The sequence below is a fragment of the Sinohyriopsis cumingii genome, chromosome 9 (assembly GCF_028554795.1).
Source record: "Sinohyriopsis cumingii isolate HCF-2022 chromosome 9, ASM2855479v2, whole genome shotgun sequence".
NCBI lineage: Eukaryota > Metazoa > Mollusca > Bivalvia > Unionida > Unionidae > Sinohyriopsis > Sinohyriopsis cumingii.
The window spans coordinates 111,225,334-111,240,584 of record NC_142969.1 but is presented as its reverse complement, the minus strand read 5'-3'; the positions used below and the strand labels follow the sequence as shown (position 1 = coordinate 111,240,584).

Genomic DNA, 15,251 nt, shown 5'->3' with positions numbered 1-15,251 from the left:
CATGTTGTTTAAGAAAGTCCTCAGTAGGTGACAGCGCGATGAAAAAGCGTCGAGCAACTAGCAGCGTTACGTTGAAATGTCATCAAGGATAAAGTCGTTCAGTAGCGGTTTCAGCGCGATGTCGCACAGGAATTGTTTAAACCATTGTTAACCAAGGTGGATGGAACAAAAACAAAAATCACCACATAAAATATGAAGCAGGTCCAGCTTATTGATACCTTACAGGTGACGCAGCAGTCACATAAAAAGAATCATTGATCAATTAGTGCAAAGAGATTGTACTGCACCAGAGGAAGATATGGTAAGTTTATCATCATGGCTGAATCACAGTACCGGGGCATTGTAAAAACTAAAGCTAAAAAAGTTACCAGAACGGAAGAAAGAGGAGGAAGAAACTAAATCCAAGTTAGACGATATGCTATGCAATAAGAGGAAATAGTAGTTATTGATAGTTTAACAAATCTGGGGAAAGGGGCAACAAGGACTCAAGCCATGATAGAAAAGGTGCAGATGAAGGCAGAAAAAACGAGCCATCGCTTTAAGGAGCAGGATATGCGTGATGCAGCGCAAAAAAGGCTGACTGCAGAGATTCATTATTTACCCCATGACGCAATATAGCAGTGGTTTGAAGACTTCACTGATAAAGAAGCACTTGCTATTGAAAACTTTTTATCACGTCCACCGAATCTTCAAGATTATTTACTTTAACACTTTGGCGGTGCATGCCATGTTAAGTAGAGTAAACAACAGTTACGGCAAAATTATTGCAAACATGCCAGATGGGGAGAGGAAAGAGCAAACGAACGACAGGCTTAACAAATTTAAATATTAAACAGCGATCTGGAAGTGGAAAAAAAGAAAGAGTACAGATCTGATGCACCTTTGGCATTATCTCAAACAAATCAGCAGGTGGGCAGACTAGATAGATTAACATCGTGATTCACGAAATGGAGGAAAAGATGACTGGTAGTAGCGCTTTGACCTGTTACTAAATTATTCCATCCGAGATTGTTGAGCGATGAAAAATATTGACAGCGTCTAAGTACGCAGGTTATTTGGGTGCAGACATAGGTAATGAGATGGTCGAGATTTTAAACCATCTTCTTGGCAGCGCTCTCCTCGCGAGACCAGTACCAGATTTATATGATGGTCTGATTGTATAACAGCGGATTTGCTTTGCATTTCTAAACCGATGTATTGACACTGTCAAATGGTGGTAAAGTTTTATTAGAATAATAATATGCCTCTTGATCATATCATGCCGTTTCTTGATACACCCTCGGTAAATTCAACCGTGTTGTACAGTCACCCCCCCCCCCGACCCGTAATTAGACCATAATGCGTTGTACGAGATCGCGTTGATTTCTACAAAGATCTAGAAGAGCTTTTTACGTCATCGCGAACAAGAATCAGTTTTCGTACTGGGCGAGTGCACAACGTCAAACAAACACGATCTCGCCACGTATTACCGACATCGAAACGGAAATTTACAGGCTAATCACGGTCAACGAACAGATCGTCACGAAAATCAAAATCAAGCCCATTTATTCCACGCTGCGCACCAAAATCATGTTATCGGGTAGGATTTGACCTCTCTCACTCAGTCGGAGCCATCTTGGGTTTCTGCACCGGAACGGTATAATCAGGTAACGGTGTGTACGAGGGAGATTACCAGTAAACATCAACAACGTGAACAGTTTACTTATCAACTTAAAATACATTTATCTTGTATCCAAAGGGTAGCAATTTAGGTTTGGTGGGTATATGAAATTGCTTTATACCAACTCTTTAAATGCCATGTTATTTTTAATGTATGTGGTATAAATTTAACAGAGTAGAGATACAGTCAAAACATATGTTCTTGAAAACATTGTTTGCATTTATTTAGACAATAATTTAAAAAAATCTTACAGGGAATTGGAAGAAATCGTATTTAATAAACATACATATTTACGACAGTTCACTTTGACATTTATAGAATCATCTTTATTTGCTGTTTCAATATTTGAGCGAAATATATATTGTCGGTTGAAAATTAAATATTAGCTGGGCCTAAAATTATGCTATTCCCCGCTCTGTCTGTACTTCCAATTACAATTTCAGGTTCCAGTATGCCAGCTATACCTTCCAGTACAACGTCTGTCGCTCCTATTACGTCTGCTCTATCAACAACGGTCATATTTACATCCCCTTGACTTCCGTCCAAAATTCCACCTTTGCGACCTAATCCACATACGCCTAGTTCCCTACACAAGAGTCGTCGGAAGCGTCGTCGTCGGGGTCTATCGAGGCCCGGTCCCACACGACACAAGTCTATTCGACAACCCCGACAATAGCCTGTGCTATTACGTCGACGAACAACTTGGGTTATGGAACATGTCCAATTCGCTTTTGGTTCACCAGTACAATTTAATCTTGGACACTGTGTCAGCCCAAGTGTGGGAGACATGGGATCTACGCTGCTTAGCGCCGTAACGTTTGCACCAATAAGCCTGTTCCTGAAAACACCGATGTCTTGCTCTCCTGGGCGAACTCCTTGGTTTTGGCCTTGAATAAACGAAGCAGATTTATCACATCAATAATCGATCGAGAGAGAGAGAGAGAGAGAGAGAGAGAGAGAGAGAGAGAGAGATGAGCGTGCGTGCTTGCTTGTATGTGGAAGTGGGGAGTATTTCCTCACTCAAAAATGTAAAGATTTCACTTAAGTGTACATATGCTATGTAATGTCCAAATAATAGTGGCATATTGATATGTTGCAACTCTAAAACTAACAAATAAATTTATTTCTCTAAGTTACAAAGTTATAGTATTGTGAACTAAATCCAAACAAGACCATAAACGCTCCATCACAAAACCAAAAGTATTGAGTATTCTGAATGAATTCAAATATTGAATATGCTGCTGTACCAATAGTCTTGAATAGGTTAATTTGTCAACAGTATTGATCTACCACAAAGATATGGTCCATAATGTCTTTGAGTGAATTCACGATAATCCCAAAATAGTGATTTTGTCCAACAGCACTTTGTAATTTCAATACATAATTTTTAAATAAATAATTCATCTCAAATTATATATGAACATAACTGGAAATGATTCCAGAGACTGATCGTAAGATATAAATGAATAATTTTGCTGAACTCAGCCTTATATAAAAGCCTAAGGCACAATAAAAATTTCTTTTGCTTATTTCCTGAGTAAAATTTATCATTATCCCTTAAAAAGGCCTATCTTGATGGCATATTTGCATTTCCAGTTTTTGCAATTCAGTAATATATTTTTAGCATTGGAAATAGGTTTGTTTTGGCGATGCTGTTGGGTTTTTTATAGTCATCACATGTGCGGAATTTATCATATGGTTTCGCCACAGGAATGCATAGTAAACTTAATTTTACTTAGTTCAATAAAATAATTTTTCAGGAAATAGTGAATTTCATTATTCTAACTTTCCCTCTTAAGGGGGTTCAACCAATAAGAATGCTGTTTAGAATTTACAGTCTTCATGATAGAGTTTATTTGTTCGTGTGGGACGATCAGGAAACAATTGCTTATATACACATATTAGCTGCTTTTGTTTAGTTGTAGATGTTAAAAATTCAGGTCCAGGCTGTTTACTACTTCTGAATTCCGAAGAGCAGATATACCAAAATCACTCCATTCAGATTTCATATCATCGTTTACATCCTCAATGTGCAAATAAATTCATTGGATGATTCACTAGTTTATCTCTACCAAAATACTCCTTTAACAATTATAAATGGCAAAGTTGTTTCTCTTTCTTCGTCTCAGGATTATTAAGGATGCAATGTAATTCATTTGGTTTCTTTTCAATTGTTTAAGGACCATAAAATGTAGTCCTGGAGTGAATTTTGAGGTGTAAGCAAGAGACTGAGGCTGATGCCAAATTTACAAAACGGAGAGAAACTAATAAATATGCAGTCTACTCCATGATTAAAATCATTCAATATTGACCATGACCTGAATGAAATTAAATCATTTGGAATAGCTGTGTCTTTATTGCTTATTTGTTCAAAATATGGCTATGAGTATTGACGTGCCCTTTCTTTTTACAATAAGTGCATGTCAGAAGAGATACGGATTTATGTTCGGTCTTATCATAAGTTTCTAAAAATTGCGCCAGAGTTAGATATGGATACGATATTTTGCCAATCAACTGCTGAGAGTAAGACTTATTGACAAATACAACTGTGTGAATCAATGAATAATCATCACTTTCACGAGCCGAAAAACCAAAAGTTTCTACCTTTTGCTCAGGATGATAGGTCTTGTACCATCAATAAAGTGCAGACACGTCACGAGCTTTGCCAATAAGTGGACTTTACAATAATGAAGTCTAAGTCTCTCTCGGCCGTTTCAAATTTTCAGCACTTTGCTCAAAGTGAGGAAAGCATTTATCGACTTCTTTTTCGTTAAACGTGGATATTAACCTAATAGTTACTGTAACATCAAAACCTGATCATGTGTGTAAAGGTGGAGTGTGCTCGCCTGCCAGGTCTAATACGTATAATCTGTATATCATTTCCCTTTCTTCTCTCACTATATCTCTCCCTCGCACTCTCTGCATTGATATTCCCCTCAATTCTCTCTCTCTCCCTCTCTCTCTCTCTCTCCAAATTTGCCTCTCATCTCTGTCTTTGCATTTGCCTCTTTAATTTCTCTCTCTCTCTCTCTCTCTCTCTCTCTCTCTCTCTCTCACACACACACACTCACACACATACACACACTTTCCTTTTTCTGCAATTGTGTGTCTCTTTCTTATTTTTCTCTATAATATCAATGAGCACGTTTGCAATTCCAGTGAATAATTTTTAAATAAATAACCCCTCACAAATTATACCTGAAAGCAACTGAAAATTATTCCAAGACTGATCTAGATTTAGGAATGAATAATTTGGTTGACCTCTGCCTTATATACTAACCTAAGACAAAAAATGGACCAAGATGCACGTCAGTTTTCTTTCAGAACAAGTTAAGTTTCCAAAAGTCAGCTAGACCGTGAACTCAGATGTCAGTAAACAACCTATTTATAACATGTCAGAAAGCACGTGCACACCAAAACTATATCCTGAATCACAGACAAAGGTCAAACACAAAATACAAATTAAATATACGTAACAGATAGATTACTAAATTTGTATGGAAAAAATATGATGGAGGTTGGGTTTTATTTCTGCGCGTATCACTTTAAACGTTTAGCTTGTTGTACAAGTGTTATGCAGTATTACGTAATGTAGTACAGAGAAATACTGCACAGTACCGACAATGTTGTTCTAATGAAAATTAAATGCAGTATATAACGAAGTAGTATACAAAAATAGTTCGATAATCGATTTATCGCATCTATTCAGCGCCATTATATTTCTTAACAATTTTGTTTGTTACGCTACAGCGTGCCATACGATATTCATGATGTGACAAATTGACACCAATGAATAATGTTATGTGAATAAAAGTAATTAATATTGCGCAATTACCGCCATTCATTTTTCATCCGGTCATTGTAAATTATAAGTAAATACTTACTGAATACTCACGGATATCAGCTTTTTCGTTGCATCTTTTAACACACCCCATATGTAACTCGATTTATTATTGAAATTTTGCGTCGAACAATGTAAATAAACAAAGTCTGAAATGTTCCTAAATGTTCATAAATATATCCACAAAACTAGACTTGTCTAGTGCTTAATTACTGTAAATACTAAATTTATAAAATACGGAATGGACAACAGTGCGTGTAACAAGACTATTACCCACCCCACCCCAATTAATTGCTAAATTACTAAATTAAAGATGTGTTTGTTTCTTTGGCTTGCTTTGAAATGTTAAATGTGTTTTACAATATGTAATTCTCCTGGTTTTCAGATATATTTTACACAATTTAATGTCATTTTTGATAATTTTGGCATGTTCTGGGAAATGACCTAGATGAGTTTGTCAACTCGTGTCCAATCCCATATTATCTAATAATACATATTTAAAGCAAACATAATTAAAAAGTGCCTGATGTTTGTGTTGTGCAGAAGGTTATAGAATTGTCTCTCCACAAGTTTACCTTACGAATCCGAATTATGTTTCTAGTGGGTGAAGATTAACGTACGGATCCAACTTGTGTTTCTAGTACAGATCCGTACGGATCCGAATTATGTTTCTAGTGGGTGAAGATTAACGTACGGATCCAACTTATGTTTCTAGTACAGATCCGTACGGATCCGAATTATGTTTCTCGAGGGTGAAGTCATTCAGTTCAGTTTACTCGTACCGTCTCCGAATTCCCATGTCAGAACTCTTAAAAACAGCAATTGACTTGTTATTTGAAATTATAACATTTGGGGCATGGAATGTTGTTTTACGTTAAGTGATGATATGACACGAACAACAATAACTACTCAGTTTAATGATTTTATGTACTGTTAAAGTTAAATGAGCTATGATAAATGCAGAGTCAATCACCTTGTGTAATGATTAAAAATCGACTACTGATTGGTAAATATACTGACGACGTCACTGACAAATTATGGAAAATTTTCTAACTTCCGTCATAAATTTTACAACGTTTTATGAGTCCTAAAATTAATTGATATATTTCAATTAAATCAACAAGCCATCGAGTCAATGAGAGTTGTTTTGTTTTTGTTTATTTCTTTAAAGTTATATAGTCCATTGTCTATGATTTATCCTAGTTTGTATTTCGAATATTTTTTTCAGAGACGCCCGAAATATACAGCATGTGAAACGCCAATGGAGACCGAACATTTATTATGGCATACCATAGATAGATGTTGTAGTTGTAGGGTTTAACGCCAGTTTTCAGCACAAGATTAGCTATACATGGCGGAGAGTATAAAGGGTGGAGGAAGAACCCGCCATAATCCGGAAAGAACCAGCGACCCACGAGAAACTACTGGCAAGCTTTCTCGCTTATCCAGATTGGCCGAGCCGGAGACTCGAACCCACGCAGACAGAGGTGTAATGGCAATAATCCGTAACGGTGAGCGCTTTAGACCACTCGACCACTCGCGGTCACCGCATAGATAGATAGATAAATAGATAGATAAATAGATACATACATTCATCCATCCATCCATCCATCCATACATACATACATACATACATACATTCATACGTACGTACGTGCGTGCGTGCATACGTACATGCATGCATGCATACATACATACATACATACATACATACATAGACTTACTTCACGTGTTAAAGATATAGAGTGCCACTGATTCAAATTATTCGATCTTGACAAATAATACCAAAAAATAAATAATTCTAGTTAAACAATAACGCACTTGATATGTTATGCATTTAGGAAAAAGTACCCCGAAAATTAAGTAAAAAACTTACCATGAGCAAGTGTCCATAATAAGCTCAAAGGAATCAAACTCAAAATTAACATCATAAATATTATATTTGAGGGGTCTAGTGTCCACTTCTGACTTCCTACGCTAATCAGAGACACACTAGTTGTCTAATGGTGTTCAACGGCGAAAATATGACTTACCATTCATCATCGTGTCCGATATACCGTATATATCTTTATATCCCAACGTGCGATTCAAGAGACCGTATCTACCTTGGTTTTCCAGATTTTCCGAACGTTTGTGAAGGAGATTTATTTTTACAGAGCTACAGTCCAAATTAGATATATGAAATGTTTGGTGTTTGTATTCATGGTCTGTAGCAAACAGAATCACGAAAGTGGTATACACGTCACCATCCTTCGAAACAATTAAGAATGTAATAAAATTCACCTGCAGAATTTCCCACAGTCATGCTTGTTGTTGTTGTTGTTGTAGGGTTTAACACCATTTTTCAGCACAAGATAGGCTATACATGGCGGAGAGTATCAATGGTGGAGGAAGAAACCGAGGAAAACCACGGAAGGAACCACCGACCCACGAGAAGCTGCTGGCAAGCTTTCTCACTTACCCACGTTGGCCGAATCTGAGACTCGTCCCCACGCAGACAGAGGTGAGATCGCAATGATCCGTAACGGTGAGCGTTATAGACCACTTTGACACTCTAGGCCCCTTCCACAGCCATGTAATGTTAAAATAATATTTTATTTTCAGTGTAACTGACATAAGAAAAAGTAACTATTTCTTTAAAATATGCGGTTTGCTCCTTAATCCATGATGTAGATTAACAAGGGACTTTTAAAAATAGGGTGACAAAATAATTTAAATTTGTTGACAGAAGTTTTATCATAGACAATTGGAACGGTATGGGTGTTGTTGGTCGAGACATATTTTATTAAAAAAAGTTCCTTTCTTTCTTTGCTTACTTTGAATTTATGAATAGTTTACCTGTTTTATGTAGTGTTGTGCTATATAGGGCCGGCCTTAGGCCGAGTGGCCCCTCGTGTTTGTTGTTTTTAAAAATATATCTATATAGAAAAAGTAAAGCGATGAAAGAAACGTTTCAGTTCAATGTCATATAAAACTTGTTTAAAAGTTTATTTCCAAATGCCGTGCTCACAGGAGACTCCGGGTGTAAATCCAGTGAGCCCCACCAAAATGATGCACATCGGGACCTGTGTTTCTAAGGCCGTTCCTGGTTCTGATGTTCAGTATCAAAGCATTGTGAACTAGATCATCAAAATCGTTAGAAAGTTTGCAAATCAGAGAGTATGAACGTCTGAGAGAACGACAGGTGTAAGGTGAAATTGTTTGCGTTTGCAACAGCCACAATGGAGAGAAAATAGGCACACCTCTATGTAACTTTCAGGTAATGTTGCTGACAATTCTTTGAAAATTGTTCTCGTGGAAACTGTACATGATCTAAGCACGCAGTTACCAGAAACGACTCCTCCTAGATTATCGATACATCAGCCTGAATTAGTCTAAGTATACTATCTTTAGCAGTTGTTAAATTACGGAAACAAATTTTGGCAGGCTAGACAATGCCAGCTTCTGAAAGTGCAGTGAAAGAATTACAAAATATATCAAATGTAAATAAAGTTATTCGCTCTTCATTTTACAGTTGACCTCTGAAGTCCAGGAAGTTAAAATGACCAAGTAGAGCTAGCAGATTTTTGATAGATGAACATCTGAAGTAAAGCCAAGCTGCATACTGTATAACCCAAAATTACACCCATCAATCACATGACAAAATAAATGGAATTAAAATGTATTTTAATAACACTTAGGACATGAGTGGTGTTGTTATCTTAAAGAGCCAGTATAACCAATTAAGAAAACATAGGAAAGTTGTTGTTGTTTTACATATCTGACACTACGCAAAATACGAAACTGTAGAGCGCAACCATAATCGTATAGATCATCCAAATCATTAGAAAGCTTGCAGTTTAGTATCTACAATATAAATGTAATCATTATCTTCATATGCAGGAGTTTCACTTCAAACCTTTCACCACCCTCATTCATTGTCACCATCTTCATCCATTTTCACCACCCTCATCCATTTTCCTCAACTTTTTCCATTTTCGGTTATTGAAATAGGTAAGAATGGATAAAAGTTCACATCAGAAAATACACGTGTGATCTGCAGTCACCTGATAAAAGATTTTTCATTTATTGAAAATTGAAATAGCAGTAAGACACTTTCTACAAACTGTACTTCAAGCGGGAATGGTAGATTACAATTGCAAATGGAATATACAAGGATATAATGGTAAAACTTTGAAAATGATTTGGAAAAAAATTAACGAGAAACAAATCATGAAATCTAAATCAATCCTATCGCTACTAAATTGCCTAATCATAATCAGATGTTGTAATATACACTGTGACGTCATCAAATAGAACATTTGTTACTTGTCAACATTCAACTTATTTCCCCCGCGGATGCGGGCGGTCGCGAGTTTGAACCGCGGCCGAGTCATAAAAATAGTATTAGCAGCTGCCTCTCTAGGCGCTCATCATTAAGAGGTTAGTGTTAGGGCTGGTCGGCCTTATGCCATGATATTGTCACTGGGTGGGACATGGTGCCACGTGTCTGCGGCATGATGCCCGAATGCTAGACATCACTATAAACTGCCACACTGCAGACATCGTAGCGAAATGACTGAAAAAGTTTTAAAGCTACGTTAAAAATCCAAATCACACACACACACACACACACACACGCTTAGATTCCAACTGAATTGAAATATGATTTCATGACATAAAAAGGCGCAGATACATTGTTAGATTTTTTTCTCATGATGGGATTGTCTCTATTTACACTAAGTGCTAGTTTCATAGCATTCAGATGTATTAAATTAATTAAAACGGCACAATTAAAAGGTATCAGAAATTTCCTGATATATGTGTGCTAGTTTTTCGTGTGGTTGGGGGTGGGAGAGGGGGTTTTGTTTTGCGGTTTTTTTAAAAACTTTATGTAGATGGTGTGTCAATTAACGTAATATGTCCTGCAGCAATAGACTCTTGGTTTCCTCTTACCGTGGTCAACATCATTTCCTCAAAAATCTGTTAGGTGTTTAATTGGCCCACTGTCAAGGGGTAAAATAATTCAAGTTTCTCGTAGCGATTTTACAATAGGCTACTTAAAAGCGTATGAACTTGCACTCGACAATTGGATTACTCCAAAAATGCTTTACAGAAACGTGCCTTTACCACTAGGCAAATGGATGTTATATTCACGGATAACTATTGCATCTGCTGTTCTTGATGGTTCAGTTGTTTTGAATCAGTCTGTGCAGACTTTAGTGAATCATGGGTAGGTGGCTTGAAAGTCATCTGTGATTAGTGTTTTTAGTTTGATTTCTTGTTCCAATTTGTTTCATTATTCGGTGGCCTTGGTGTTTGTCTTTGGGTTACTTTGCAACCAAGGGGTTTTGTCAGGTGGTTTGGTGTATTCTTCCTGTTTCTCAAGGATTAAAAGTTTTTCCCTTAGCTCTAGGACTAGTCGGCCGCCTGGTATAGTTAACTTCGGTGGAGGCTATGTTTTGGTCTAGGTCATTAATCATGAGGTTGAAGAGCGTTGGACTGAGTACACTCCATTGGGGTGCCATTTTCAAATGGAAATTCTTTGGAATGGATGTTGCCTACTCTTGTTTTGATTGTACGACCTGTTAGAAAATTTTCAATCCAGTAAAACATTCGCCCCGTGATTCCGAAGTGGTTTAGTTTGGCAATCAACCTTCAGTCCTGACCAGGTCAAAGGCTTTTTCTAAATCAAGAAATACCGCTATGAGGTTTCTGTCGGTTTTTCTCATGGAATTGAATGCTATTTTAATATCCGCTTCTAGTCGGAATAATTGGTTGGTGGTGGAGCATATGTTTCGAAAGCCACATTGATTTTCCAATAGCAGGTTGTTGTTTTCAAGGTGATGTTTTAATCTATTTGAGATTATGGTTTCCATTAGTATACAGATATTATTGGTGAGGGAAATGGGTCGATATGAATTTATGTTATTAGTGTCTTTACCCGGTTTAGGGATGGGGATAAGTATGGCTTGTTTCCAGCTATTGGGATGCAATCCATTATTCCAAATCGTGTTTAGTAGCTTAATAATGGTTGTTGTTATATTGCTGTGTAGCTGTTTATATATTATGTACCATATTTGATCTTTGCCAGGAAACGTTTCTCTTTTTTTGGAGCTAATTGCTATATCCCATTCATATAGTGTGATTTCGCTATTTAGGTTCGAATCATTAGTTCCTAGGTCTTGGAAGGGAAAATAACGAATTTCTATTATATTTATAAGCATTTTTACTAGTTTATAAGCTTGATTTGAACAGGCGCTGAATAAATTTACTTACAAACACGATATAAAGTATCAGTGAGACACAGACAATTGTATGTTATGTCGTTGGATCATAAGAGATAACCAAAGTCACGGTATTGGTCAGTTTTCATCATAAAGAGTGAACGACACGCAGACGACATACGAAATGAAGTGAGACGGTGTGACAACTATGGGGCGCAACTTTAAGCCTCCAGCGGCAACAATTACGCAAGGTGCGACAACATTTTGTGACGAGAGTCCAGCGGCAACCACCATAATGGGTCTATGTTATCTTGAAAATTGTTAGTTTCAAATATCTATACTATTATTTCTAAAAGGAGAATAAGTATGAATGACTTGTAGATATGTAAAGAAAGATTAAAATCTCAAGACAATCTGTTTCATTTTAAAATATTTTCTTCCTGGCTTCTAAATTTAATCTGGGCTTGTTCACTTTTTCCTGGTATCCCAAGGGGCTACCATCTGAATTTGAAATTAGTCTCTGACCCTGAATCGAATAACAGGTCTAGATTAGTTTCGAGTCACTCAGCAATTATCAAAAGTTGCAGGATATTGTCTGCATGTACGAGTAAAGAAATGTTTTAATAAAATATATATTAATGAATGTTTTAAGATCATGCAATCCTTTCCTCTACCTAGCTTCTTCTGCATCCTTTTCCTAAATGCAAACATAACTGCTAATAAACGTTCACCTTCTCTAAATTGAAGTAATACTATCAAGTCAAAGAACAATACGGTTGGTATCTATAAATAATATTCCATTGAAATTTACAACACTTAACATGGTATATGATATTTAAAACTTCATATCGACTTCCAGCTTTGAAAGGTTATGCTATTGTGTCTCGTTTACCAAAGTTCAATTGTTCTTCAACATAACTTCAATAAAGTGTCTGTAATAAGTTATCAAAAGATTATAAAGGTATAACATCAACAATGACGAGATCTTCCTTGACATTTACCTCACTGATCCCCACCACGTTTCGAAGTCCCAACATTGTCATCACTGTTGTATCAGGACCTTTAACTCACTCATTGTCGGATAAGTCGGTCGATGACTCGTTGTCATAGTCATATCGCTCTGGCGATGATGTGTCGTCATAGTCGTATCGTTCTGGAGATGACATGTTGTCATAATCGTATCGCTCTGGTGGTGACCGTCTCCTTCCTGTTGATATCGTTGCTGTATTGACCAGATCTCCTTTCGACTGCTTCACTGTTTCAATTTGTCTCTGATGTTCATTCATTCCCATGTTTGTTTGAATTTGGCTCTTAGTTTCAACCGTTCTTGGCATCGTTTTAGTTTCGCCCGGGCGTGCTATCTTTTTCTCTGTGATCTGATCGTAGCCATCAGCTCCATCCTTTATGGGCATTGTTAGAGTCTGGGCTTGACATTCCATCAGTGTCGCTTCCATTTGAAAGTTAAATTTCTCTTTTCTGATATTTCTTGCTCGTGTCTGCCCAAAATTTTCTATCTCTCTGGATATTGTTGGAGATATTCTCTCATCTCCTGCCTTCGACATCTGTTGGCGGACCGTCATGGGTTCAAGTCATGTGTTTTGGAGCTCCCAGTTTTTCATCAAATTGGATGGTAAAATGTGATTGTATTCATTGATACATGTTGTGGATATATTCTTGAAGTGATCAGTTGTATTGTGGTGTAATTACTATTTTTGGAAGTTTTCTTTCAAGTATTAATTTTGTGTTTTTAATATTTCTTAGTCATATATTCATTGAACCCATTTGTACCAGGAGTACCAGGAGTACGGACAATTATAACTCACTTATAGCTCACTTATAGTTCAGTTCTATATTTGGTTTGTTTAAGCCTTAATGGATTTAGTGAGTGCAAGTAAGAGCTAATCTGGGCTAAACACATGACTTGGTATAGGCTCTCTTGATAACTGCTAACTCATGTTCATCTAAAGAGTGTGAGCTCTTTCAGAATCTATATTGCATGAGAAAGTTAGATAAAAGTTGACAATATGGCTGAAATGAAAATATACTACCAACAATAAATAAAAACAAAATAAATAAATAAATAAATACTTGAATGTTTTGGGAGATTTTCATTAGAAAAGAACAAAAATGCTCTCTCAGCAGGATATTATAGATGATGTGGACATTGAGAGAAAGTCTCAAAATAGTTTTGATGTTGCTCAAGACATGTTAGATAATGAAAATGAGGACAACACCAATTCAAGGCCGGATTTAAACTTATCAGAGATGGATGATATGGGGAAACCGAAGGGAAATCTGAGAAACATTGAAAATGTCACTGATGCTGATACCAAAGATGATACCAATGATGATGCTCTATTTGTCTCACAGACATCGCAAGCAGAACAAGATTCAGATGTAGACGAAATTAATGAAGGCATATACATGCAAATCAAAACCAAATTTGGAACTCTTAATAGAAGTGCCTTCAAAAAAAGATTGAAATCAACACTTGATGTCAAAGGTCTCAGGGATTCTAGGCAAGCTCTCTTTGATCTAGCAAAAAGGAAGAGATATGATTGTCCTGATGGTCGATTAGTAGAACGTTTACCTCGAACAAATAGTGCTCCTGTGGAGGATAAGTTATCGGAAGATATTTATATTATATTCCATTTCATTGAAGGAGAAAATAATTACAGTGACATGAAAGCATGTATATCTAAATGGGCATTGAAACATAATTCTGAAACAAGATCATCCCAGCGTATAAACTCAATTCGCAGTGATTGTATATCACAAAGTCCGAAAGCTCCGGTCAATGATAGCGCCTTACAAAGAACTGATGAAGATGCTGATAGAATGAGCACAATATTTGCGCAGATAGCGATAATGAATGATAAGTTTGAAGAAAAATTCTCCAGATTGGAAAACCAGTTGGGTGATATTATCACACGGACAGAAAATGAGATCCTAAACTTAAAGTCAGACTTAGTGGAAACTACGAAGAAACTCAAAGAGGCGAACTCTCATATAGAACAACTGAAATTAAAGGAAGAAAAACTAATCAATGATAATAGAGGAATGTATTTCCAGATGTCATCAATGGCAACCCGGGAAAATGAGATTAAAGAATTATCTTCTCATGTACATCAACATCTAGATGTGATCATGAAAAAGATTAACTGTATTGAGGGAAAGTTAGACACAATTTGTACAAGACACAAACTTTTATTCAATCAGTCTAACAAAGGAAGTGATAGAAACGTAGACTTGCAAATGAAAGAAAATCATGGAAATCATGAACTATCAGCATACAAGGAGAGTAGACATGTTATCTCTCCATCTATTGATCAAGAAAATGTAGTACATGGACAAAAAGAAATACATAAAGAGCCTGCTAGAGCTCTTCCAGTAAATTTGCCTAGCAATGGTCCCGCTATGTTTACATTGAAAGATTTCCCGCCACTTTCACGGAATGATCGGACTAACATAACGGAAAATGTGAATCATAATCAGCGCACAGAAATAACATCTCACAATGCAAGTACATCAACCTACAATCAGC

At 36.7% G+C, this 15,251-nt stretch overlaps 1 protein-coding gene across 1 annotated transcript; it reads right to left on the bottom strand.

Annotated features, from left to right (window-relative positions):
• Positions 1–1,858: 1,858 nt before the first annotated feature.
• Positions 1,859–13,254, bottom strand: LOC149792475 (uncharacterized). Its single transcript, XM_089971059.1, has 2 exons — positions 12,709–13,254; positions 1,859–2,547 (listed from the first exon to the last, which is right to left on the bottom strand). The coding sequence occupies exon 1, from the start codon at positions 13,159–13,161 to the stop codon at positions 12,775–12,777; it is 387 nt and encodes a 128-aa protein (XP_089827185.1). The 5' UTR covers positions 13,162–13,254; the 3' UTR covers positions 1,859–2,547; positions 12,709–12,774.
• Positions 13,255–15,251: the final 1,997 nt, after the last annotated feature.